At 49.1% G+C, this 27,809-nt stretch overlaps 1 protein-coding gene across 2 annotated transcripts; it reads left to right on the top strand.

The window, feature by feature from the left end:
• Positions 1-625: 625 nt before the first annotated feature.
• CLUH (CLUH binding protein of NUMT mRNA) lies at positions 626-27,809 on the top strand. 2 transcript variants are annotated; one of them, XM_085240813.1, is made up of 26 exons: positions 626-2,248; positions 4,495-4,691; positions 6,153-6,324; positions 6,457-6,600; positions 6,793-6,920; positions 7,562-7,716; positions 8,385-8,510; positions 9,540-9,687; positions 10,422-10,514; positions 11,272-11,966; positions 13,069-13,286; positions 13,818-13,922; positions 15,013-15,113; positions 16,201-16,353; positions 16,937-16,999; positions 17,679-17,923; positions 18,600-18,684; positions 19,154-19,307; positions 19,664-19,803; positions 19,916-19,996; positions 20,530-20,655; positions 21,236-21,357; positions 22,696-22,789; positions 23,512-23,646; positions 25,269-25,342; positions 25,500-25,840. In XM_085240813.1, exons 1-26 carry the CDS (start codon positions 1,519-1,521, stop codon positions 25,501-25,503), a joined length of 4,488 nt encoding a protein of 1,495 aa, XP_085096939.1. In that variant the 5' UTR covers positions 626-1,518; the 3' UTR covers positions 25,504-25,840. The 2 variants fall into 2 exon arrangements, with proteins under 2 accessions (XP_085096939.1, XP_010720267.2); XM_010721965.4 differs by lacking the exon at positions 25,500-25,840 and adding an exon at positions 25,847-27,809 and having other exon boundaries at positions 674-2,248.

Below are 27,809 nucleotides of genomic sequence, written 5' to 3'. Positions count from 1 at the left end.
ATGTATTGTCATTAAACTTAGTGATTTTTATTAGTTGCAACAAGTTGTAGTTCAGGTGATCTGCTTTGAAATGTAACCCAAGCCAGGCTGCGCTGTTCTGCACTGAGCTGCTGCCTAGGGCAGCTCGGACCTGCGGGCACCCGGGCTGTGCTGTACTTCTGGTCAGGAGAGTTGGCACTGTCCACGCATTAAACTCTTTCAAAAATATCAGGAATACTTTCAGTTGTAGATGCAGATGTAACCTGAGACCTGATGTTAGCTCCCGAGGTCAGAGACTTCATGTTACCAGGATTTCAAGGTTAGCTTCTCTCCTGCTGTGGAATTGTTTGAGGAGAGCAGCTCTTCTGAGAGGAGGACATTGGCCACAGCTGAGATTTCTCTGTTGGCTGGGAGGGTAACTCCGAGGGCTTGAAAGGATTTGAGTGGGAGAGATTTTTCCTGTTTCCTTTTTCTGTTCTTAAAACAGAGGAAGAGAGACCAGCCAGGGATTTAATGTGAGATCCCCTGCTCTGCTCTCAGCCAGCCGGCGCTTTTCTCCTCAGCAGATTGGTGCCGGAGCACGAGGCACTGCAGGCGGCCTCAGTCTTCCTGGGGCTCCCTGCTGAGGGTCTCCTCCTGGATGTCAGGCCCTGGCCGGTGGTTCCATGAGCTCCGCACTCCTGGTTCCGTTCTGGCTTTGGGAATGCGATCACTGCTGAAGACAGAGCTGTGCTGCTCGGCAGGGGGATGTGTGGTGTCCCTCCAGAGGGCCCGTGTGTGCACAGGTTGCCCCAGCACTCACTGCTTGCACAGGGCTCAGGCTCTGTAATCCCCGCATCGGTTGCTGGGATTTACAGAAACGGCAGAGAGGAGTGTCTGGAGGAGACCATCAGTGTGTTTTTGTGGCTGGTTTGATACGGTGGAGCAGTGTGAGAGGACAGAAAGTGCGTCTGGGAAACCTTGGCCGCAGCTGCCCAGGCCCTTTGTGCCGCCTGCTCAGTATGGGCGGCCGGGCCCAGCCGAGACGCCCCGCAGCCACCCACCTCCTGTAACTCAGTGCATCTCCTGCCAACAAGTTTGGCACAGCCGGAGCGCCTGTCCCATGCTGCACCAGTACAGTGCTTGATACAGCTCTTGTCTATTTATATCGAGCTCACGGAGCGGGGCAGTCGGCGGGCATCCGCTCTTGGAGCACATCTGAAGAACTTGTTGGGGAGACGCACACGTACATCCTTCTGATGTGAGCGGAGCCGCGGCCTCCAGCTGCAGGAGCTGCTCTGTGCCTCGTGGTGGGTGAAGGTCTGCGGGTCTGGAGCGGGGGCTGCAAGGAGACCGTGTGTGTGGGGCAGCGCTGGGCCCCCGCCCTGGGGACATGTGAGGACTTCTCAGGAGTCACAGTGGCTGTGTGGGCCAGATCCGGAGTGGGGAGGTGAGCTCTGCCGTGCGCCTGGTGGGGACTTAAATACACGCGTGCAGACAAGACTTGCAGACAGAGCTCGCTGTTCTGACCGGTGCTGTGTGAGCCGGGCTGCCGGAATCATGGGAAACAGCGTGGTGATGAGCTGCTGCAGGCGCGTCACCGAGCTGCTCTTCCCAGCGCCCGGCCGCAGCCTGCCCGATGAGCGCTCGCCCCTCCTGCTGAAGGCCCCGCCGAGTGCAGCCGGCTCTGTGGACACACCGGGAGCTTCGTGGAGCTCCGTGCCATTCCCCGACGTCATCCCCAGCACAACGGCAGGAGGAGGCCTGCAGGAACGCATCGAATGTGCCCAGGCCTTGCCCGAGGGCGAGGGCGAAGCCGCGGTGGCCGCAGCCTGCGGCGACAGCTGTTCTGGAGCCGGCGGTGCTGCCCCACTCCCTGTCCTTCCCGCCGACCTTGAGGAAGGGCCGTTGGAGCCGCTGGGCTGTGCCGTGCTGCCTGCGGCCTGCCAGGGCCACGTGAAACCTGAGGACTGCGGTGTTGCATGCGGTGCGGGGCCTGGGGCGGCCTGCGGGGTTCTGACCTGCAGCGTGCAGCCAGCGGGCCCCAGGCCGGGTGCAGCCTCGCTGCTGGGCAATGGGTCACAGCGTGCTGCCTCTTCGGAGAGCCCTGGCAGGGCCCGGTCAGTGAGGACGGGAAAGGACCTGCGTGGCCACGGCGTGGCTGCACCGTCTGCACTTGGCTGGGAGAAGGCCTCTGGGAGGGGGGCTGTGTGCTCCAGGAACCCCAGACCTGCAGTGCAGCTATCCAAGCAGCAGAAGAGGAGGAAAAAGAGGAAGCTCCTTCTGTTAGGTGCTTAGCGTGGGGCCCTGCTGTGCTTTGTGTTTCTGGTGGCCCTGTGTGCAGGGCTGGGAGCTACATGTGCTCATGGTGGGGTGAGAGAGGGGAGTGGAGGGGAGGCTCCATCGGAGTCTGCATGTGGTGAGGTACCTCCTGTACTATTCTCTCCTTGCACTTGTTAGCAAGCATGAGGATGGGCTCTGTGGCTGATGACTGGCTGGCTGCAACGTGGGCTAACTCCTGCAGCCAGAGCAAAGGAGCAGGAGCTGTTGAATGAAACTATGGCTGTGCTGCATGCAAAGAACCTTTGTGACACGGGTTCAGTGCTGTTCTGTGTCTGTTCTGCGCCTGGCATGTGCACCTGGAGCTCAGCCCTAAACATCCAGGAGGGGCTGGGCAGGAACCTTGCTGCTCAGCACTGGGAAGAGCAGGGCGGGGTTTGTGTGCCCCTGATGCAACTGGGGCAGGTACCAAGAAATGCATTCTTAGACTCATTACTGAAAAAGGGAGCATTTTAGTCTTCAGTTTTTTTTATCTCTATGTTACTAAATGTAAGGAAGGAAGGCTGGAGGCAGTGAATGCCATTGGTACTGGTACTTCCCACACCCTCCAAACCAGACTGGCTTGCAGCAAAAGATTTTGACATGGCCATCAAAAAACTCATGCCTGATTTGGACTAAGAAGATGTGTTTGAATGCTAAAGAGTTATTAACTCATGCTCCCCATGATTGCTCCATCACCACGTGTGCTCAGCAGCACTCAGACCAGGCAGGAGCTGGGCATTGAGCCGCCTGCCTTGCGCTGTGCACGCACACCTGCAGCCTCACTGTAAATAGCACTGGGACTGAAATAGCACAGTCATTTCGGGTGCTCACTGTCTGGGAGCAAGGATGAAACCTAATCCTTTCCCTTGGCCTTTCTAGCAGGTACAAAGTGCAGGTTAAGGGAGCACATTTTCAATGCTCCCATGAAGCGGTGTCTGTGCCACCTCCTCCCCTCTTCAGCATTTGGCTTTACTGTTTTCCTGATGCTTTCCCTGGTGTGCAGCTGCAGCTCGTTCCCACTGTCACCGGGAGCTGTCCCCTGACCTCCAGGCACAGGCTGTGATTTCTGAATTTCAGGCACTGTCCTGTGGGGCACTCCTGTGTGGAGCTTTTCTCCTTCCTTCCTGGTGTGGACGGAGCCCCCCAGAGCCTCGCCTTGTGCCTGGCTTGCCCCTGGCTTTGTCTGTCAAAGAAATGAACAGGTCACGCTGGGGACTTAAACAAAGTGACAGGGAACGTGAACAGCATCTGCTGAGATGTTGAAGGCAGCAGAAGCTGCTGAAGGTAGCTGTGTTTACCCGTTGCCTCTTGCAACGAGCATGCTTTCTTGGTGTTCCGTGCAGTCTTTCACTCTGTGTCAGTTCAGCTGTGCCAGCCGTCTTTGAGATGGGTTTCTGCTGGCAGCCTTTGGAGCAGTGCGGCAGGAGTTTGTACTCCGTGCAGGGATGCTCCAGCAGGGCTCCTCCCTGCACGTGCAGGGGCAACAATGCGGTAACCCCAGACTGGCTTGGTGGGTGCAGGCTGCTCTGGGAGCCCTGCAGCTTCCTCAGTCTTCTCAGCTCTGATATCTCCACCTTACTTCAGAAGAAAAACAAACCATTGCAGAAACTGGGAGGGAGGTACAGAGCTCCCTGTCCCTGTGACGCATCTAAGTGAACACTTAAAGTGTCATCGCCTTTTTCTTGAATGCAGTGGCTTAGGTGAAGCCTCACCCTGTCCCTGTGGGATATCCACAAAATATTCTGGAAATGTGGAGGGCGGTTTTGTTGTGTGCAGGGTGTGGAGCTGCCGGTGCAGTAATGCACTCCACGTGACACCACTTTGCCTGCAGCTGAGCAGCTGTGCTGTGAAGGTGCGTTGGAGCCACACAGCATGTTGGTGCAGGGGGACAGCTGCCTCTGGCTGCAGAGCACCACACACCCATTCTTTAATTAAGAGACTTCTGAAGTCTAAGCCAAATGTGCTGTAAGCTGCACCGTCCTCCTGCTTCCGTTCCTCCCTGCTCCACACGGGTTGTGGAAGGTGCAAACCCTGCAGGCGAGTGGGACTGTGTTGATACTGCAAAGGAAGGAAAGGGCAGTGCTTGGTGCACTTGTGTCCAGTAAACACTAACTGCAGAACAAAAAGTTTATTGCCTTTAACCCCTGGTTTTAATCCCTTGTTTGCTTGCTGTCCTCCCCTCCCCCGTGTGCTGACCACTGTCCCTCTCTCCAGAGCACCCACCTGGCGTGGCACTTGTCAATGGCAGTGGCCCCCACGAGAGCCTGAAGGGCGAGAAGGATGCCAGGCAGAATGGACATGAGGAGACTGACACAGGTGAAGATGGGAACGACCAGGAGGTCATTGTCATCCAAGACACAGGATTTACTGTCAAGATCTGTGCACCCGGGATAGAGCCCTTCTCCCTGCAGGTACCTCTCTGCCAGCTGGGAGGGGATGAGTGGGGGCTGGAGAGGGACCCAGGCTGCGGGCTGGATGTGGAGCGAGTTTCACGACCCCCAGAACTAGTGGAGGCAGGGGGTCCCTGATTTGTTGTTTCCACGATGGGGTTAAGTGGAGAGGGAGACAGTGAAGCATGGAGGGTGCAGGAGATAAGCTGCTGAACCAGTGGCTTTTAGAGAGAAAGAGAAGAGTAGGTGATGTGAGCACAAAGCTGTCTGGCAAAGGCTGTGCAGGCATTGGGAGGACAGAGGTGGGTGGGAAGTGGAATTAGGCAGGGTGTAGCTGCCTCATGTTCGTCTCAGCAGGGCTCAGGGATGGAGATGAGCACCAAGGAAAGGCCTTTCTCATTTCTGAGCTGTTTTTAAGAAGGGATGTGAAAACGTGACCCCAGGGTCTGACTTAGGAAGGGAAAACCTCCTGCCTGCCCAGGGATTTTGACGTGCTGCACCTTCTGGCTAAGATGAGTTTGGCACAGTGACACGTGCCAGCGCTGTTTGGGGAAGGCACACATTTGCCTGGACATCAAGGGAACAACGCAGCTCCCTTTTCATTTCTGCAGAGAGCAGAGCTCTGCTGCATGCAGCAGTGTGTGTCACATGGGCCACAACGCGTGCTGCCAGACCAGGACAGGATTTGACATGCCCAACTGATTCTGCAATTTAGCACTGCACTTCACCAAAAACCATTTGGATGAAGTATCTTTACTATGGGGGGAGGCATTTTGAGTCTAAACCCAGCAGGAAGGAAGCCTTATCTCTCCAAGACCAGTAGAGAGAACAGTGAGATTACATCCCCCGTGGATCTAGCTGTATCTCAGGCAGCTTTTTTCTTCCTTTAAATCCCTTTGGCTGTTAGTTTTAATAGGCTAATAATAGCAGGCCACGTTGTTTACAGCGGCTTATGTAAACTACCCTGAGTCCTCGTAGCTTGAGAACAACGTCAGTGGTGCTGGAGCCAGGGCAGGCAGGCAGGGGAGCAGCCCGGGACCTCAGGTTCAGCATGGATCCTGTGTGGCTGGAGCCGTGTGTTCACGTGCCCGGAGGGGCAGCACCATGCAGTGGGTACCACTGCAGGTGAGTGTAGGAAATGGCCCCTTCTCGCATCATTCTGATCCTCAGCACAGACATGCCGTGTGAATGGATAAGGGATGAGCCCCTGGTTTCCCCTCACCTTCTGTTCCTTCCCTGCCTTGTGCTCAGCACAGTGCAAGGCTGAGACACCTCTGGGTGCTGACCCTGCCAGAGGTGGCATCTTTGCATGTACTGCAGAGCAGCTCTACATGCCTTTTGCCACTGGAGCTTGCTGACATGCTGAGTGTTGCTAGGAGAGCAGAGATGTCCCTAGTGTGTTTGTGCTCTTGAGTCTTCTTTGGATGCATGCTTGAGGGTGAGCTGGCTAAGAATAACTGGTTGGGTTGTTCCCTTCTTAAGGTCTCTCCTCAAGAGATGGTGCAAGAGATCCACCAAGTCTTAATGGACCGTGAGGACACGTGCCATCGGACTTGCTTCTCCCTACAACTGGATGGCAATGTCCTTGATAATTTTGCTGAGCTGAAAACTATTGAAGGACTGCAGGAGGGCTCGCTGCTGAAAGTGGTGGAAGGCAAGTTCCTTTGGGAGGAAGTGGTTCTGGCCACCTTGCAGCCCTTTCTTGTGGTTCCTTCTTGAGAATTGTGTGCTGAAGCAGTAAGCATCTGTGTAATTCCAGTTTCTTTCCTCCCTTTCTGCTTATCAGAGCCATACACAGTGCGAGAGGCCAGGATACATGTGCGTCACATTCGGGACCTCCTGAAGAGTCTTGACCCTTCAGATGCTTTCAATGGTGTGGACTGTAATTCTCTGTCATTCCTGAGTGTCTTCACTGAAGGAGACCTGGGAGGTATGGGGCAAAAAGGCTTATATGGTGTGGTCACTGTTCTCATTCCCCTGACTCCCTGCTTCATTAAAACACAGTGTAACAATCAGCTGGCCCACCTCACTCAGGAGTGCAGAGAAAAACTCTGAGAACTTCTGCTTGAAGGATGGACTGGTACGTTTTTCAGCACTGATTTTCCATCTTTCTCCATTGTAGACAGCGGAAAACGAAAGAAAAAAGGTACTGAAATGGAACAAATTGACTGCACCCCTCCTGAACATATCCTGCCAGGTAGCAAAGAGAGACCCCTGTGTGCCCTTCAGCCCCAGAACAGAGACTGGAAGGTAGAGTTCTCCTGTGCAATTCCAACAGCTGTCGGCATATATCTTGCAGCAAACATGTTCAGGGATTGAAACCTGCGCTGAGGTGGACTTTGGGATTTGCTCTGCTTGGTCCTTAATGAGTGCTGGAATAGCACTGCTTAGCCAAGAGAATAAAGTCCAAGAGCGTGCAAAATGCTGGATGCAAAGTCTGGACATCTGCAGAGCATAACATGGCCAGTCTTGCTGGGGAGGGGAAGCAGTGAAGGGAGAGTTGCACTGCTTTAAAAAGTCCTGGAGACAGGATCTGCAGATCAGTACAGATTATCCTTAGATTTCCCATGCCCTTGCACTTGGATTCCAGTTTTAGAAGCTGCCATTTGAAAACCAGTACAGCAAGAAATGCATGCCTTGTGCAGCCCAGAGGCCCAGGGTGTCTGTTTTTACCTGTGTCTTATGTGTGAAAAGCTGCAGACTGAGGCAGATTAGTGGACTGCAAGTGGCTTAAGGAAGGCTATGCTATAAAGACCAATTTTTTTGTAAGCTCTGTTTGTGGAACCAAGCAAAGGCAGCAGGTAAAACGACTCTGGCTTGTGCATCAAATGGCTCTGTAACTCACGGTATTAATTCCTACTGACAGGAACTGCTTCTGTTGTATTCTGCAGCCTTTGCAGTGCCTGAAGGTATTGACAATGAGTGGCTGGAACCCTCCACCTGGTAACAGGAAGATGCATGGAGACCTCATGTATTTATATGTCATCACAGTGGAGGATCGACACGTCAGTATCACTGCATCCACTAGAGGATTTTACTTGAATCAGTGAGTAACCAGCATTCCTTCTATCCTGCCCTGCAGCAGAGAACTTGTAATACCCAGTTGGAAAAGAACATGCAAAGAAACATGCTGCTTGATTTTTTTATTTTGATTGTTTTGTGTGTGTGTGTGTGTGTGTGTGTGTGTGTGTGTGTGTGTGTGTGTGAAAAGCAGCTTATTTCAATTCACTGCTCACATGGGGTTTGTAGGAGTTGTTCTACTGGATTGGGCTGTTTACTTATGCCTGGTACCACTTCTCTGCTGTGGATAAATGCCTGATGCTTTAGGGAAAGTTGAAACATCCCATAATGACATCAACTAATTATAGTATTTTGAGTGGTGGAGGGAATTCCTTCCTGACCATTGCAACTGGCTCATTTTGCCCTAAAGGAAAAGCACAGTGCCAGCACTTCCTAACCTGGGCACAGGTTTGACTAGGATTTTTTTTTAAATAGTGTCTGTGAGAGACTGTTAAAGTTACTGCACAGTGCCTGGGAATGTAAGAGTGACTGAAGAAAAGACAAAACTCGAGCACGTTTCTACCCTCTGTCCCGTTATGAATTGGAAGTGTTCTGTGTTACCCTGACTTGTGGAAAAAGTAGTTTGTATTCTGTGGTTGCCTATGGAACCGGGAGTCTCAGTTATGACAACAGCATGTTTCTTTCTTCTTACAGGTCTACTGCGTACAACTTCAATCCCAAACCTGCAAACCCCAGTTTTCTCAGTCATTCCCTGGTGGAACTACTTAACCAGATCAGCCCTACCTTCAAAAAAAACTTCTCTGCTCTGCAGAAGAAACGGTAGCAGCACTTCTTCTCTAGTCACCTTTGGTGATGTGATGTTGCTTGGTGAGGCCAGGGTGCATGGCTGGTTTGTCCTCAGCAGCAGCTGATGCAGAGCAGGCCTCGTGCTGCAGCATGGTCAGAGTGATAACCTCCTCACTTCGCTCTGAATACAAAAAAACTGAAGCATAAAATATCGGGAACCCTAACACATGATGGCTTTGCACAGGCTTACAGTGGAGCAAGAATGATTACTTTAAACATTTATGCATATTTCTTTTCTCTAATTTCCTTTTGCTCCTGTATTAATAAGGAGCAATAACAGATTGTTTTATTTTCCTGTCCTCGCTGCAGGGACCATCTATTCTAGTCCAGGACAGTGGATCCTTTGCAGAAGCCTGTCATTCTTTAGTCTGCTTAATGAACTGCCTAAGCTCAGCAGGATGCAAATTGACAGGCACATGGTGTGGCTTTCAAGAGTTGTGCTTCTGCTCTCATTAGGAAGATGAAAGTGACACCATACAAGGGCTGGAAATTAGCAGTGGCCTCCCAGTCACCACAGCGACTATCTGGCCATTTAAAAATGATTATATTGCATTGCTTGTTGGGCCAGAAGTAAATACAGATGGGACTCTGGCACCTGCTGAGAGCAGACAGATTACAGCAAGCTTCCCCTAAGCCATTAGTGGTGGATGGTGCTATAGGCTTGTTTATAACGTAGCCCTTACGGACTGCAGTGAAAGCTGAGAGCCTATCTGACAGAGGTGGCTGGGAGTGGTGATCCTCTGCATGTGCTCCTGTTTTGTGCTGAATGGGGAGTGTGCTGGGCAGATGGAGCTGAGGACAGGGGAATGAGGAGAGCCCAGTTTATTCTGTCGCCAGCAGCTGAGATACTGCCAGCTCAGTCGTCAGGGGTGTCACTGCATGTTTAATGACTTGGTCTTGTTCTGCTGTTAGAAAGTACCGTTGCAGCTGAGGGAAAATTCTCTTAGAATAGAAAGAAATCTTCCTTTGGAAAATGTCTAATTGTTTTCACTCCCTAATTAGGGTTCAGAGACATCCTTTTGAAAGGATAGCAACTCCTTTCCAAGTGTACAGCTGGACAGCTCCACAAGCAGAACATGCCATGGATTGTGTCCGAGCAGAAGATGCGTACACTTCCAGGCTGGGCTACGAAGAGCACATACCTGGACAGGTATCAGTCTAGCGCTCTCCAAGAACCCTAGCAATAGTCCTGCTGCTCATTGCACTGGGAACCAGTTAACTTTTACCAGCAAGTAGACCTTTGGTATTTTGAAAGGATTTTGCACATCAAAGAAAACTTGCATGAGTCTTTGTTCTCAACAGTATCTTTAAGTACAGAGGGCTGAGCTGCCGAGGCTGCAACTTCCCTGAGTATGTGGGAGTCTCAGCAACTTCTGCTTAAGTACTTATAAATCCTGTGTCTCTACTCTGATTGGCACCATTGTTCCTTGCAAGCAGCAGAGTGTTCCTCTGTTCTGGTCAGGCCTGGAAGAGCTCTCGTATCTCTCAGCAAACTTTTCTAAGGGTGTCAGTTGCAGCCTCATAGCATAAAATGTGCCAGGATGTGCACTGTGCTGGACTGTCATGGCTGCATGTAGGCAGTGTCTGTGGGGTGACCAGGTTGCAGTGTGCTGGCTGACCAGGTCTGCACTGGGTTATTCTGGTGTTAGCAATCTGGCATTTCAGACAAACTGTGCTGAGTAACGTGGAATAACGGGATCTATCCCATATGGATGTGGAATGAGATCAACTCATGAGGAGTGATCCTGATGCTAATTCTTTTCCTCTGAACATCATGGCAGCCTGAGTTCTTTCCTTCTCCTTTCCCTCGTAAATGAGAAATTTTGGCTTGCCAGCACCCACCTACAGCACATACTGCTTCCCACAAGGCTTTCACTCTTTCAGACCAGAGACTGGAACGAAGAGCTGCAGACCACACGAGAGCTGCCACGCAAGAACCTGCCTGAGAGGCTGCTGAGAGAACGAGCCATTTTCAAGGTAACTTTGGGATCTGCAGGCAACTTCCATTACACAGCCCCTTCACTGCTGCCCATGTCACACATAGACATTTCACCTGAGCTGCCATTTAGAAACTGCAAGATGGGAGTCCCTATTTGTGACCTAAGGAGTCTTGTTCTCTCTCACATACCATATAATCACCTGTGTTGGAAAAGGCCTTCAAGAACATCACATCCAACCATCAATCTCAGTTACCAAATCCCACCACTAAGCCATGTCCCTTAGTGTCATGTCCACATATCTCTTGAGCGCCTCTAGGGATGGGGACTCCACTCTAATCGGGACTTCCTTGGGCAACCTGTTCCAGTGCTTGATCAATATCTGCCTTCTGCTCCCAGCTTTGCAGGGAAGAATTGTAGTCCTTGACCCCGTGTCTCCCAGCTGACCACGAGATGGTCTCCTCTTAGTCCTCTGCTGTTGTGTTTGATCCGGTCCTCCTTCAAGCGGGTAGGAGGAGCAGGAGCAGGGGTAGGGGTGGAACATGATTAAAACTAAACCCTCCTCTGCAGAGAGCTCATGAGACTGAGCCGTGGTGATCCCTAATGCTCTGGCTCCTGGAGCTTGTATCCAAGCCACTGGCCAGGCTCACAAGAGCAAAAGTCAGCTGACCTGCCTGCCTGCTGGAGGGCCATGCGGAGGTGAGGAGCAAAGGAGAAATTTGCAGAGAGCTTTGAGAGTGAGGTGTGGGGAGGATGTTATCCATTTCTTACCTGCCTTTCTTTCTGGCTATCTCCAGGTTCACAGTGACTTCACTGCAGCAGCAACAAGAGGTGCCATGGCTGTCATTGATGGCAATGTCATGGCCATCAACCCCAGCGAAGAGACCAAGATGCAGATGTTCATCTGGAACAATATATTCTTCAGTCTGGGCTTCGACGTCCGTGACCACTACAAGGACTTTGGTGGGGATGTTGCTGCTTATGTAGCACCTACCAATGATCTCAATGGTGTGCGGACCTATAATGCTGTGGATGTAGAAGGGCTGTACACTCTGGGGACTGTAGTGGTGGATTACAGAGGTTACAGAGTGACAGCTCAGTCTATTATTCCTGGGATCTTGGAAAGGGAACAGGAACAGAGTGTCATCTATGGGTCAATAGACTTTGGCAAGACAGTTGTCTCGCATCCTAAGTACCTGGAGCTGCTAGAGAAGACCAGCAGACCGCTTAAGATCCAGAAGCACAAAGTCCTGAATGACAAGAACGAGGAGGTGGAGCTGTGCTCCTCAGTGGAGTGCAAAGGCATTATTGGCAATGATGGGCGTCACTACATTCTGGACCTGCTTCGCACTTTCCCTCCAGATCTAAACTTCCTACCTGTTGAAGGGGAGGAGATGCCAGAGGAATGTAAGAAAATGGGGTTCCCCAAGCAGCACAGACACAAGCTTTGCTGTCTCCGGCAAGAGCTTGTTGATGCCTTTGTAGAGCACAGGTGAGCTCAGCTCCCCGCGTCTTCTACTTCAACTGGTAATGGTCAAAGTCAGAGCTCCTGGGAGCAGGCAGCTGATTGCCCCATCGCTCAGCCCTGCAGGTGCAATTACAGAGGCTTACTTAATGGAGGTGGAGCAGTAAGAGTCTGACAGGGCTGTAGGGAACTGGGGAAGAAGTGGTTTGCTCTTTAGTCTCCAGATCTGTTCTGATGTTTCGTGTCCTTTCTCTGCAGATGCTCTGGTCACCTGATATCTAGGGAATGGAAAGGATTTATGCTTAGTTTTTTAGGCTCTCCAGACATCTCAAATGCTACATTTTTTTTACTAAAGGCTGAAAAAAATTACCTGTGGGAACTGCTGTAGGGAGTTCTGTGGTTGAGTGTATTGGTGTTGGGCTCATACAATGCAGGAGAAGGGACTGGGAGCTCTGGGAGCAGGCAGTCATGTGGTGCAGCTGCATGGGGTAATGCTCCTGCTTCCATGTCGGGGGCTGCAGGGTGTTCTGCTACAGCAGACAGTCAGAGTCTGTGCTCCACTGCCAGGAAGGTGAGCCCTCAGCTGCTGCCAGAGGAGCTCTGCCCGCTGAGCAACCAGTTCTGCAGCCAGCACCCTGCCCCGTCCTGCCCTGTGCCCACAGGCACCTTCACTTCTGCCTGGGAGAGGTTCCAGACCAGCAGCCTGCAGGACCGTGGCTGGAGGCTGCCACTGCACGGCTTGCAGAGCTTGCTGTGCTTGGGTTTCATAGTAAAATTGCTGCTGGATTTTGTTTGTCACTTCTGTGGATTTGGCAGTAAGAGTCTTCCTGAGCTGTTTGCTGGTGTTGCGTGTGGAAAGCTACTTGTGACTACTGCAAGGAGATGAGCTTTTCATTATGATGTGTAATGAAAACCCACTTCTTTGTCTCTTCTGACATGCTAATGGAAGATATTAGAATAATGTGCACTCTCTAATTTCAGAAAGCTCCCTGATAGAGGGTCAGTTTTGCCTTTGCAGAGGGAAACTGGGTGGTCTGTTACGCCAGCTCTGAGCTTTTCCCCTCATAGCAGAATGGTGATCCGCTTAGATTCTCCCGCTGTACTGAATTCCTCTCTTACTTCACTGTAGGTATCTCTTATTCATGAAGCTGGCTGCATTGCAGCTGATGCAACAGAAAGCCAACAAACAGGAGAGCTCAGCTGCACTGGAAAATGGCACCTCTCCGGAGAACGGTACAGCAGAAAGCGAGAAGTCTGAGTCAGATGATGGTAAAACAGATGATAACGTGACCGGACTTGATCAGGTTAAAGAGCTGGCTGAGACCATTGCATCTGATGATGGAACAGGTATTTAATCCTCTGCATCAGAAGCCCAGGCCTGCTGCCCTGCTGGTGGCTGTGCCTCTGGCGGGAGCTATGCCAAACCAGAGGCACTTAGGGTGATTATTTGTTGTTAAACAGGACAAGTTCTGGCTTCTGCTATTGATAATGTTTTAGCTCTTTGCATAGAGCCATTCACACACCAGTACATTAATGACCCTGGCTGCCTGGGGGGAGGTTGTTAGTGTCTCTGAAGCACAAGCCTACCAGCTCTGATGCAGGAACGAGAGCCTCACCAGCAAGCTGCTCTGCAGGGCCAACAGCCAGGGCTGGGAAGCGTGCAGTGCTCAAACACCTTCAGAAATCCCAAAGTATCTGATTTTGCATTTTTGCAGCTATTTTCCTTTCCATATATCTTACAATTGATTGTATTTATAATGGATTTCTGCAAAATATGCCATCATTATTGCTTTTAATAACAAAACTTTTCTCTTTAATAGCCAGATTGTCCTTTCCTGAAATCCACATTTATTTGTTATCTTTTTCTTCCTCCTCCAGTCGATCCCAAAAGCAGAGAAGTGATTCGAAATGCTTGCAAGGCTGTGGGCTCCATCAGTGACACATCATTTGACATACGGTTTAACCCAGATATTTTCTCACCAGGTATGTGCATAAAGACCTCGTGCTGGTCCGTTTTCAGAGGATTGCTGTATGCAGCCAGCTACAGACGAAATTCAGTTCCAAAGCCTTAACTGATACCACTGGCTTTTGGTGCAGAGTTCCCCATGCAGCTCAAAGACACGGAAAAGAGAGAGAGCTAAAAGTGATTGAGTGCTTGAACTACCAAATGCAGGCAGTGCGCTGGCTCCCACCGCTGCACTCGGGGGAGGTTTTGAGAGTGCTGCCAAGAATCTTGAGACTCTCCAGCATCTCAGCTGCTGGACCACGTGAAAAGAGGTGGATGTGGGGGGGGACAGGTCACATTTGATCCTATTTTTTTTTTTGTTCACACACAAAAAAAAAAACCCACACGGTTGTAGAGGAATGAATGATGGTGGATCGTCAGTGAAGGGCAGGGTTTATTTTAGTAACACTGGTCAGTAGGTCATGGTGCCCTTTCAAATACATGCTCTGATCACAGGCATCCGATGTAGCTTTTAGTGTCTGGAATCAACACACTTTATTTAGAAATACTGTGAAGCTCCCAAAATGTTAAGTGGGGCAAATGCAGAGGCTGTGTGTGTGCAGATTGCAGGGGAATGGACACATAGTTGAGTTTAGTTTGGATTAAACATGTCAGAAGGAGCATGTGTTTTGAAGTCTGGTGAAAACTAGTGCTTTGGCACTGACTTTTCAACTAGAACTTAACTTTGTTTTAATTTTCATGTGCCAAAGCAAAGACTCTGAGCTTCCAGCACTTGAAGTGCTGTACGTGCTGCTCCAGCCTAGCCTGGACTCTTTTGCACTGGCGGCGTGCACAGCATTTGCCAATAGGTAGAATGGGATTTGAGCCATTAGAAGTTACATTAAAAAGGAATGGATGGGGACGGAGCAGCACAACCAGTATCCGAGAGAAGGAGGTAATGCTCTTCCCATCAAAATGTTGCAGATTAGATAAGATTTGAAGAAGCATTTTTAATTTGAGGGAGGCAGATCCTCTTCTGCTTTTTACCTGCTATTGCCGCATGTTTTCTGTACATGAGTTAGTTTTCCTTTTGAGTTCATGTTTGATGTTTTCCTCTTGCCCTGATAGGTGTTCGTTTTCCCGAGTCTAGCAAAGAGGAGGTGCAGGATCAGAAGCAGTTACTGAAGGATGCTGCTGCATTCTTGCTCTCATGCCAGATCCCAGGTTTGGTAAGCAGCTATGGGCCAGCAGTAATCTCTTGGAAGCTTAATTCTAGCTTGGCCACTCTGAGCAAGCACTGCAGTAATGCTATGCGACTTCAATCCCAGGCAGATGCTCTGCTCTGCTGCTGGTAGCCAAGTTCTGGCACCAGGGGTGCAGCGTGGTAAACAGTGCCAGCATCTCTGGTGCAAGCACAAGAGTGGCTTTCCATTTCCTGTCTTACAGAACAGTTTTCCCACTCACTCCAACAAAGAATTTTTGGCACTAGCGATCGACATTATTGCTGAGGATTTGAGACAGTAAGGACCACAGAAGTAATCCTCCCAGTCCTGAGCATCACACACTGCTTTTGTGTTACCTGACCTTGATTGTGACTCGGTGGCTAATAATTTGGAGTGCAGTGGGAAGATGTTCTTGTTCATATCTAAAAACTCCTTCTGCAGGTCTTAGGCATTTTGGGTGCTTACCCATGTGCCTGGTCTGATAAGAAATACCAGCTGTTCTCTCTAAAGTGACTGCTATGTTGCAGCTGTCATTGTAACTGGGAGGCTGGAACTGCTGATCTCCACTCTGAGAGGTCTTGGGGCTGTTGGTTTTTCATTGCTGGAAAACTTCTTTTGAACTGTACCTCCCTACAAATTCCCTGGTTCCTTAGTCAGCATAAGCTTTTAAGGCTAGCTATTCAGTCTGAAAATAAAAAAGGAGGGGAAGTGAATCAGAGAAGGACGTGATGGTGACTGTTGTTTTGCAAGGGTTGTGATACACTAGTATGCAGTGTGACATGCTGCACAGCACTGTCCTCCCTGCTCTGCGTGTTGGAATGTAACTGTGTTACTCCGTGATGCGGATTAAATGACTCTTTATCAGCACTGCAACACACCTTGAAATGCAAGTGCCATTTCCCATTATCAGCAAAGTGCCTTACAGTCACCGATTAAAAACATTTCCAGTGAAAAGACCAATGAAGCTGTACACAATCAGCAGCTCTCCCATGGGCTGAAAGCTGTCCCTGCCTGTCCTGTACCTGTGCAGGGAACCCCGGGCTGTGGTCTTCGTGTCTGTCCTCCATAACCAACATTTGCATGTACCCTGCAGGTCAAGGACTGCCTGGATCACACGGTGCTCCCCATGGATGGGGCTACCTTAGCAGAGGCCATGCACCAGAGGGGCATCAACATGCGATATCTAGGCAAAGTGATCCACTTCATCACCAAGACCCCCGGCCATGCTCAGCTGGATCACATCTTTGTAAGCATTAGCCTTAACTTCAGACTGTCAATTCCAGCTGCCTCTGGCCTAATGTGTCTTGTACAGATTGCAGCTTGGCTAATTGCTTTCTCTGTGAAAAAGAACTAGCTTCAAAAACAGAGAAGGAAGGAGAAGGACCTGTAGGTGGTTGATGGGGGAGTTACACTCCCATTTCCTTAATGGCTCTCGCTGTGTTAGGCTGTTTGAGTATCCTTTGGGATAGAGTTGTTGAAGGATTCCCAGGTGTAATAGCAGGCAGCACGCAATTGGATTTTAAGCCATTCATTTTTAAGCCTCTAATACCTGGCAAGGCTTTGGGTCTGACTGGAAGGTGGTGTTGTGAGCACGGCTGCGTGGGGCTGCAGGGTGAGCTCTGCAGTTCCGGGGGGCTCGTGGTGATCTGGGGGGCCTTTCCCCATCCCCAGGAGTGTTGTCAAATGCAGAATAGTTCTGTGTTGTAGGGTAAGGGCAAAATTAGGTGCCTTCTGTGCATCTTGGTAAAAGCCCACTTCAAAAGGAAAGTGTGTTTTTCATTGTTGTTATTGACTGATTCTTACTCTTCGCTTTTTATTCCTCGGGGTAGAAAATTGGCATCAGTGAACTGATCACTCGATCAGCGAAACACATCTTCAAGACGTACCTCCAGGTATGACCTGCAGCCTAACCTCTCGCCTCGTGTGTCCTCTCTAATGATTTTTTTTTTGCAAATAGAGTGCTGTTTAGTTTCCTCTCTCATTAGAGTGTTCGTGGGTGTTGCCTAGCAACAGGGACTATGGTCTCATTAGAGCTAAAATAGGTGTAGGCCTGTGTGCAAGGGAAAACAAGTCCCCACTTGAAGATTGGTTTTTTTCCTGGAGAAGAAATGTTCATGCTTCTCTTTCCCCGATCCTCACTGCTTACGCTGAAGGCTTTTACAAATCACAGCTGGTTTTCCTTGTAATGCCTTTTCTTTTGTTGCTTTTGCCCTCATAAGGAGCTTTTCTGAATCGAATGAGCACTGATGCATCCGTATACCTGTACATATGTAGCATGGCAGTGCACCTGGTTTTATTCCAGTGTCAGATCTGCTTTACAGTCTCTAGTTTCTGTGTCCCAAGTGGTAACCCAAAGTAGGACTGTATATTTGCATGTATGTTGTACCTTTATTTTTTGTCTACGTAATTCTGTCTGCGCCAGTTGCAAATATTTGCCTCTTCCTTTCTTCCCTCCTTCACCTGGGAGATATTCCTGTTTCTGGGAGGACTGGGTTTGTGCAAGTGTTGGATCAGAGTAATGCTGTGTGATGGCAGATGTGTTCCACAACTGACTTCTGTGTCTCACTGTAGGGTGTGGAGCTGTCGGGTTTATCAGCAGCCATCAGCCACTTCCTCAATTGCTTTCTAAGCTCCTTTCCAAACCCCATTGCCCATCTTCCAGCTGATGAGCTGGTCTCCAAGAAAAAAAATAAGAAAAGGAAAAACAGGAACCTTGGAAATGCTGATAACACAGCTTGGGCCAGCATGACCCCTCAGGAGCTGTGGAAGAATATTTGTTCAGAAGCAAAGAGCTACTTTGATTTTAGTCTTGAATGGTAAGCAAACAAATTTACCCTTACTTGTGGCTGAACTCTTACAAGTGTCTGTAGCTCTTATTGTTACCTAATATGACCTTCCTTTTTTGATTTCTGTTTGCATGCAAGTTTGTATTCTTGAGGAAATCTGGTGGGCATACAATGGAAAAAATCAGGCAAGGAGCAGCAGAGGGAAGTAGCTGCAATCTGCACTGAGATGAAGCATGTGAGGCAAAGGGAAGAAGGGCAAAGCTCTCCTTAGTGCTGTGGAGATGAGCAGGATGTGAAGAGTGTAGGCAAAAGACACTTGTCTATAAGGCTGAAGGCAGCTTGTGTTCCTAAAACATCTGAAACATGCAGACATTGAATGTTGAACTGAAAGTGGGAGCAAACAGGGACCCGAGAGAAATGATGATGAGCTGCTGAAGCCAGTGATTGCTCCTTCCGTGTCAGTGGCAGCTTACTGCGTTCCAGGAGCTGAAGGTACTCAGACTTATTCAGCCCCTGCAGGGAGCTGTGGGGAGCACACCGAATTTCAGTACTGCTGCGCAGCTCTGTAAGCACCATTAGCACCCAAGGTATTGTTGCTGGTTTCAGACAGCACTTAGCTGAGAGCCATGCATAGTACACTGCAGAGTAGGGGTGTTCTTGAGTAGAAACTTCCCTGAGAGCTCAAGCCTTTGTGTGCTTTTTGCAGTGAGAATGCTGACCAAGCAGCTGAAATGTATAACCTACAGAAAATCACCCTTCTTCGTGAAATCTCCCTCAAAACTGGAGTCCAAGTAAGATCAATATCTTCCCTCCTCCCATCAACTTTGGTACAGAGAAGCATGCAGTGCAAACTGCTTGGCAGGGTCAGCCTTGCAGGCACACAGTGCAAGCCCTGAAAGGCATTAATCCTGGAATACGGGGTCTAATCCCATGAGAAGAGCTTCCAAATCCAGTTCCCCTTAGGGTTAATTGATCATGCATCTCCTGCCCAGTCTGAATTCCTGTCACTTGCTCTGACAGCCCAAACCATCTAGTGCCAGCACAGCTGTGCCTTGGCATGCACAGCTCCCAGCACACGCTTGTGGTGGTGCACACCTTCACGGGACCCTTCAAAATGCTGTCTCCAAGTAGTGATACATGAGCAGTTAGCTGTGACTGTGATTCCACGTGCAGAATTCCAGGCTCCTTTTCCTCTCTCTCCTTGCCTCGCACCTCTGAAAGTGGTGGCCATGACCTCCTGTCTTTTTTTGGTTCCTCCAGATACTGCTGAAGGAGTACAACTTTGACAACAGGCACAAGCCCACTTTCACAGAGGAAGACATTCTCAACATCTTCCCCGTAGTGAAGCATGTAAACCCTAAAGCCTCAGATGCTTTCCACTTCTTCCAGAGCGGGCAAGCAAAGGTTCAGCAAGGTACAGTTCCAGCATGCCTCTGCCTCTTGAGGCTGCTGCTGATGGAAGGAAGAGCAGGGTGTGTGTGGCATGGCACATCCTCCACCTGCCTTCTGGTAGTTGAGGATCATGGTCTCTTGACAGTTGCTGTCTTGGAGGCCACCTGAAACATACATCTGCCATGGAGTCACCAGCTGCGAGCAAGGATGGAGGCAGGACAGCGATTTTAGTCCTTGCTCAGGGCGGTGACCTAAAGCTGCACATCCCACCACTGTTTTTGCCAGTCACGTAGATCTTGCTTCATGTGCATCACTTCTCCCATTCTACTAAAGGTTATTTAGTATGGGAACATACATGAATATATATATTTTTTTCAGGTTTCTTGAAGGAGGGCTGTGAGCTCATCAATGAAGCCTTAAACTTGTTCAACAATGTGTATGGTGCTATGCATGTAGAAATCTGTGCCTGCCTGAGGCTGCTAGCTCGTCTCAATTATATTATGGGAGATTATTCAGAGGTAAGCAGTGGGCTCAGGCAGGGTCCATTTGTCCTCTTATTCGTGTCTTGTGCTTACTTGCTCAAGTGCACAACATCTGTGTGACTTACTCTGGGCCTTCTGTTCTGTTTAGGCCTTAAGTAATCAGCAGAAAGCGGTGCTAATGAGTGAGAGGGTCCTGGGTATCGAACATCCCAACACCATTCAAGAATACGTAAGTACAGGGTATGGGGAGAGAAGCAGCACACCATACGTGCACCTGGTGAGAGCCTTAATTCACACCTGAATCTGGAAAACAGTTGCAGTTCTCTTCCCAGAATCGTCCATTTTCATCACAAGCTTCATGCTTATGATTTTCTAAGCTCTATATGAAAGTGTTTGCATTATAAACCTTGCACATGGTCAGTATTTGTCCCCACTGAGATGTCAGGGGTTTTGTCTGCTGAGCATTTACATATATTCATTATTTCTTTTGGCTTTTACCTTGGGCTTGTGCCAAAACCAAGAAATAGCAAGAACCCTCCCAAAGAGCACAGTCACAGCATCTTATAAATATAAGGCAATTTTGAAATACATCTTGAGGTTCATAAGAGATATTGAAGAGAAACATTTCAACAATTCTTTCTCTGTGCTGTATTTTATGTGGGTACTGCAGTGGTGTGACAGCTGGGGAAAGGAGCAGGAAGGAGAGATCACTTTGATCTACAGTGTTAAAACATGAATGCTGGATTTTGTCTTCTATTATAGATGCACCTTGCTTTGTACTGCTTTGCAAACAGCCAACTCTCTACAGCATTAAACTTACTGTACCGTGCACGCTACCTCATGCTGTTGGTATTTGGGGAGGATCACCCAGAAATGGCACTCTTGGATGTAAGTAATCAACGTCTTTGAGAATCTAATCTCTAAAAGACCTCTTGGACTTAAAACCATGCATACTGCCGGTTGTTTAAACTGCGTGTTGAGATGCTGCTTTTTTTTTTTTTTTTACCCATTGTAAAACTACCCGTTAGTTACTACCCGTTAGTAGCTGTAGAGGAAGGGGAAAGCAGTATCACTGTTTGGCTTGGGAAGGTAGGCCTTCTTTCCCTTACATAAAACGGAGAGGGTTCGTGGAATCAGAGTGGTTGAGGTTTGAAGGGGCCTCTGGGGTCCATCTGCTCTGACCGCTCCCCTGCTCAAGCTGGTTGCCCAGGACCGTGTCCAGGCAGCTTTTGAATGGTCTAAGGAAGGAGATTCTTTATTTTCCTTCTGTCTGGCTCGTTTGGGCTGAGCTCCCAAGAAGAAAATGCCATGTGTTATGTGCTAGAGAGAGATCCACCAAGGACTTCTGGCCGTAAGAGTCTTTTCAAGCAGCAAAGCACCTTGATGGGAACTGGGAAGCAGTAAATGTGTACTTGGAATTGATGTTTCTGAATGCCTACTTGACTACCTGTGTGGTGGATCTGTGCAGAACAACATCGGCTTGGTGCTCCACGGCGTTATGGAGTACGACCTGTCCCTCCGCTTCCTGGAGAACGCACTGGCCATCAGCTCCAAGTATCACGGCTCCAAGTCTTTGAAAGTTGCACTCAGGTGAGGCAGGGTGGAGCGCTGGGCTGAGTCCCCATCCTGTGAGTGTACATCACGTGGGAGGGCTCTGACCTGCCTTTGTCCAGCTGTTAAAGCAGGGGCTCTGTCTAGTGCCAGCTGCCAGCCCCATTGGGAGCGCTGGGCTGCCTGCAGTCATGGCCGTGCTGCAGCATCCGGGCTGGTCTGGAACAGAGATCCCTTCTTCTTAAGATTAATTGGGGGATCTGCTTAATGACTCAAAAATGTGTCAGGATGAGCCTGACCCTCCCAGATTCTCAGGCATGTGGCAAGGGAGTGCTGGAGAGCAATGCTCATGTAATTATACTGGGAGACGAGCATGATATATTAACACTTGTATGTAATTGCTTTGGCCCTTGGGGAGCTACCTTTGAGGAAACATCATTTGTTTCTGTCCTCCACCATTAAAACCTTTTATTTCACTAAAATTCTGAGCAGCTTTCTGTTTCCAAGGCAGTGCTGTATGCTCTGTCCTTGAATTAGACCTGGCTCACAAACAACCAAGTAGTGGTCCATTCCTCATTACTACTAACACCTTGCATCCCATCTGTTCTTCATTAGAGTGAAAATAAATCTTACTAAGCACCCGCAAGAGTCTGATTTATTTTCTAGCAGTTGATGGATGTGTGTTCTGCAGAAGGAATCCTTCCTTCTCTCAGTAGCACTGGGATGCTTGTTGAGATCCATCATTTCCCAGGGAGTATCACTGCCAAAAATAGAAGTCTTTGTTGTTCCATAAACATTAAGGAAGCAAAGTTCAAGCCAAGTTAACCCTCCCAACTGGAAAAAAAAACAAAAAAACAAACAAAAAAAAAACAACAGGCAACTTGGATCCCAGCTTTGCCACTGTTTGCTGGTTGTTTCTGTGCTGGAAAACTGTTTTTTGGTTTGACTGACTGAGTTATTCACACATTTGCTTTCAAGAAACAAAAGGGTCTTTTTTTAGAGGAGAAAGGCTTATAACTGCCCCTTTTTTTTCCACTTAACAAGTCTGGGCCAACACGTCCTTCCCTGTGTTCAGCGCAGCACTGTGACCTTCAGCTTTCCTGGGCGCAGCAGGAAAAAAATCCCAAGCCAGTCTCTTCTTCGTCAGGTTCCTTCTCAGCATTTCAACGATCCAGCCTACATCAGTGCAGCACGTTAATCTGCAGCTGGGCTGGGGAGAAGTGCACACCAGGGTCCTATATGTAGTCCTGCATTTGCCACCTTTGACACTGCTGTTAAGACTTCTAGCCTAACCTTTGTGTTGCTGGTCATGCTCTGCATAGCACAGAAATGCTTCTTCATCACTGAGATACCTTTAAACCTTTTTCCTTCCCTCAGCCACCACTTGGTAGCTCGAGTGTATGAGAGCAAAGCAGAATTCCGGTCAGCACTGCAGCACGAGAAGGAAGGCTACACAATCTACAAAAACCAGGTGGGGAGCCTCGTGCTGCTCGTGTGGTGTTTTCCTGCTAGAAGCAAGGACCGACTGCAAACCAGTGCCGCAACCTGAACTCAGGGAGGCCTTTCTCATAAACAGCTCTGGCGGGTGCCAAGGAGCCTTCTTTTGAAGGATGGGGCAGAATTGCTGTCCTGTGCAAATAGTTTGCTGGTGGTAAATGAGAAAGTCTGTGAACCGACTGCTGCAAGTTTGTTCTTGCTGTACCCATCATTGGACAGAACTGGTAGTGGCTGAGCCCCACGTTCTGGCGGGGTATGGCAAGAGCTGGGTGATTCTTCCCGCTGTGCACCAGCTGTCTTTTAATGCCAGCCCCAAACTAGTTTGGTCGTTGAGCTGTTCTGTGGGCAGTTCCCTCTCCTGCTTGGAGCCTTTGCTGATGCACAGTGAAACTTCTGCATCAGCCTGGGTCTGTCCCAACACGTCTGCGGCTGCACGCTGTGATTCAGTGCTGGTGCTGAAAGCACAGCCTGGTGGAGGGGATGCCTCTCGCCCTGCAGACATGCTTCTACTTGATGGAAAGGTATAATTTTGACGACAAGGTTCCTACACAAATGATTTTTAGTTTTGTTTTTAAATGCACGTAGTTCTGATAGCTTTCTGTAGGAATGCTGAGCTGGCAAAGACAGGAGGAGAGCATCTTAGTTTGAGTCCTGTTTGGATTTGTAATGCAACTTTTTATTTCTTTTTCCGATTAGCTTGGAGAACACCATGAAAAGACCAAAGAGAGCTCTGAGTACTTGAAATACCTGACTCAGCAAGCTGTTGCTCTTCAACGCACAATGAATGAGATCTACAAGAATGGCTCCAATGCTAACATCATGCCACTCAAGGTAACCTCATGCGATGAGAGCAATTGAGAACACTTGCTGTGGAGGCATATTGGTGTTCTGGTTTTACTGAAGGACATGTGAGCATAAGAATGCAGATTTCTGCTTATGCAGAGTAGGAACAGCTGTGCCAGTTCAGACACTTAGAGTAGGAGGTCCCTGCAAAGGCAGAGGGTCAGACACAATGAAGTGCTGTCAGGACTAAGTATTTGCCTACTCTGTTTCTGTGTACAGCTCTTCTGAGCTCAAGCAAGTGAGCAAAGCTGACTGCTTTGCAAGGGGCACCCAGGGGAATCCAACAGCCCAACTGGGCGCTGTAGCGTGGGAGCCTGGAGCACCTACACCCAAAAGTGCCTCCGCTCTGACTCACAGGCTGCAGGCAGGTTGCTCAATTAAAAAAACACTTCGGTTTCCTCATCCTATTTGAGGGGGGAAAAGAAAAAGGCTGACATCTTTCCCCAGGTGCATCGTTCTCCTTCCAAGGACACTGTGGTGAGGGGAGGCTGGGCAGCAGTGCAGAGCAGGGGGGGCTGCCTTGCCTTGCCTTGCTTTCCACGCAGCAGGAACTGACTGCTCTTATCTGCACGTGCACCTGGCAGGTCCCACCAGCCTGTGTGGTGTTTCCTAGGGGAGTGTGCAGTGACTTTTGGGGTGGGTGCTCTCCCTGCTGTGCTGTCCACGAGTGACTGCTGGAGCACTGCAGGGCCGAGTGGGGCTTCCTGCTGCAGAGTGACTCCCAGTAGAAGGGCAAAGCAGGATAACTCCCTGTGGGGGTGGTTGGGTTTTCTTCTCACTGTGTGGAACTGGGTAGACAAGTGAGGAGTTTATGGCAGAATGATTTGAGCTTAAGTACCTTGAATTTGGTAAATGGTCATGTCTAAGAGAAAGTATTTGGGTGCGAGGCTCAAATCCTTTAAACAGGAATGGATGCCTTGTTATGATGCTTGGAGGGGGGGAAAAGCAGGAAAGTGGAGTTGTTTGATTTCACAGCTGATGCAGCACGACAGCCCGAGAAGTAGCGGTGCTACTGAGAGACAGTCTATCCTAGAAATTCATTTCTACCCTCATCAGAGTATTTAAGTGTAGCTATGTCCCAGGGCTATTTGTGGTTGTGCACACAGGCACAGGTGCTCTGTAACCACAAAGTGCTGCACAGACTTTTGTCCCAAAACCTTGGTAAGGGAATTATTCTTTGCCTGGGGCAAGGATAATGTATGTGCAGAGAGACATGAGAGGCACTGTTATGAAACCAATGTATCTGAGACTGTCCTCATGATGGACTGACTGCCTGCACTGTAAGCTTGTTCCTCTGCTCATGTGCAAGTAAATAAATCCCTAATGCTACTTGCTGTAAGACAGCAAGGGGCTCTGAACTCGTAGAAGTTGTTACCCTATGTGCTGGAAATCTAAACTTGCCTCTTTTTAACTTGAGGCTGTGAAGAGGTACAAACATAAGTGCTGTGCCACTTCACAACTATGAGGCTGCCATGTGAGCTGTCTGTACGTACCCCCTCTTCAAGAGGGGGAAGGAAGGCTGTTGCTTGGTCAAGATATGCTCAGGAGCTCTGTGTTGTTCTGTCTGAATTTTGACACTTAACCTTTTTTTTTTCTATCTCATGCTGTAGTTCACAGCTCCCAACATGACCAGTGTCCTGGAGCAGCTCAACATTATTAATGGAATTCTCTTCATTCCGCTAAGGTAGAGTTATTAGAGTTATTATTATACTCACAGCTTTACCCATCAGGCATTCTTTGTGTGCAGTCTTTGTTCCTGAGATAGTATAGACTCTCTTTACCTTGAGAGTCATTCTTACCCAAGATGCAGTTTCCAGAGGTTAGGTACCTCTTGCTTCCAGGTGACACGGTCCCCTGAAGTTATCTGCTATCATCAAACCTAAAATCCAGACCTGCTCCATGCGTCTTAAGGAAATTGGGCTGACTTCCTTGAGAACTGATGTGCCCATCAGTGGCCGTGGGTTGCTCACAGAGCTGGTATTGCCCATTGGAGCTGTTCTCAGCCTGTCTCCCTGCCAGTGAAAGGGTTCTTCTGTTCAGCTCCATTTGAAGAGCAGGAGGTCTCTGCCCATAAGAAACGAAGTGAGTGGCACTGCCAACTGTAGCAGTGGCTGCCTTTGTCCCTGTGTTTCACTCCATTCCTAAAGCTGGTCTAACATTAGTTACCGTTCCTGGTTTTCCCACTCAGCCAAAAAGACTTGGAGAACCTTAAAGCAGAGGTGCAGAGACGCCAGCAGCTCCAAGAAAGCATAAAAAGTGGCGAACAGCTGGAACCAGAGGACAGAGCCGGGGAGGATAAAGAAGCTGAGCCAAGCATGCCTTCTGCTGCCATCCCCTTAACACAGAGCCCTGCTTAATGTGTACCTCGCTTAAAAAAGTTAAACCACCCTTTTCTGAATCTGAACCAGGGTCTTGGACTCCCCTGGAGCAGCTCCTCTTTTTTTTTTTTTTTTTTGACAATGTTATTGCACTGGTACAATTAATACACAATGCAAAGAACTAATCTGAGAAATGTAATCTGTCTGACCGAGCTTGTATCTGCCACGCAAAGGGGGCAGGGGGCCAGGATGCAGCAGCATACGAAAGACCCATCCTTGGTGAGCACAGCCAGAGGCTGTTGTGCCTGTGTGTGTGTACGTGTGTGTGTGCACATATCATCAGTTATTTCTACTCTGTACATATGAATTCCAAATGAACTGTCTTGAGGTATATAACATTTCTCAGGTCATTTTTATGTTGACTAAGGACACAGCTTTGCTAAAAACCAGTACAAAAAAGCTCCTAACCACTGCTCAGCATTCTTTGTAAAATGTGGATTCCAAGCCAAGAGATTCATTTCCCCCCAGTCGTTGTCCCAGTTTGTGCTAAGGAAAATGAAGCAGCCATATTTGTATCGTTGAGATGACTAAAGCCTGTAATGTGAGTAAGTGGGGAATGTACAGCATTTTCTACATCAGGATCTATAGCCATTGGCTTCCTTTAAACATTTTTTCTAATTTTGGTTGGCAGTGTGGCAGGTCAGGGTTTGTTTTTTTTTTTTTTTTTGTAACATTCATGATCTAATTGTCAAGATACAGAGATAAATATATATATAAATATATATAGATATATATATATATATGATACTCACAGTTCCACCTCTGCTCTGCTCTGCTTGCAGCTGAGTAACAGGATACTGTACCCAAAGAGTGAGGGCTTGGTCTTGATGTTTAAAGCGCACAAACTTCCATTCCAGTGGAAACCCGAGTGCCTGGGAGAGACGGGTAATGGCAGCATCCGAGTTCTGAGTGAGGAGCTAACAGTGGCCCTATTAATAGAGGGGAGAAGAGGGAAGGAGAAGTCAGAAATGGGGACTTGATCTTATCTGAAATAACCGTACTCAGAGCTCGTTGCTGTTAACCCCACTGCCAAATGTAATTGAATTGGAGTCACAGGTGTCACACAGCCTGAAATTGCTGGGCTTTGGTTGGGGAGCGGTCTCTCCCGGCACTGAAGCCTGTGGCCAATATCATCTTAACAAATATCTTTGCACACTGGGTTTGAGATTGTCCCCAGGGGAGTTTCCATTGCTGGCAATGGATGTTACTGAAATGGCGGAGGCCTTTCAATGAGTCTGTCTGTATTTCCCCCCTCCACCACGCACATCCCATCGTCATTCTCGATGCAGGCTCCCGGCAGCGCCGCTCACACAGCAGGTCAGAGTTCACCTCTGCAGGCCATGGGATGCCGACGGAGCGGAACGTCCTTCTTCCCCAACAGATCGAGCTGTAGAGCAACTTGTGGTTGCTGACGCGCCCTGCACTGTGCTGACAGAGGAGCCCAGGCTCTCATTCTGTCTGTCATCGCTAAGTACCCTGTGCTGATTTGCATCGCTTCTTTTACTGACCTTCTGGAGAGACGAGTGCTGTCACTGTGCTCTGCGCCTCGGGTTCCTGTACGGCACGGCAGGTATTTGTGAGGGGAGCGAGGCGAGGTGGGCGCAGCGCTGCGGCGTTCGGGGCGAAGCAGGAGGCGGTCCTGCAAAAGAACTGCTCCTGTTGGAAAAATCTGAGTTCCATGGAAAGCAATCAATAAACGACTACAGTGCATCTTTCCTACAAGAATCTTCTTTCACTAGTGTCTTTTAGTGCATTAAAAGCTTTTGAAACTAA

This window comes from Meleagris gallopavo, chromosome 21 (genome assembly GCF_905368555.1).
Source record: "Meleagris gallopavo chromosome 21, MGAL_WU_HG_1.1, whole genome shotgun sequence".
Taxonomy (NCBI): domain Eukaryota; kingdom Metazoa; phylum Chordata; class Aves; order Galliformes; family Phasianidae; genus Meleagris; species Meleagris gallopavo.
This window is presented reverse-complemented; position numbering and strand designations above follow the sequence as displayed.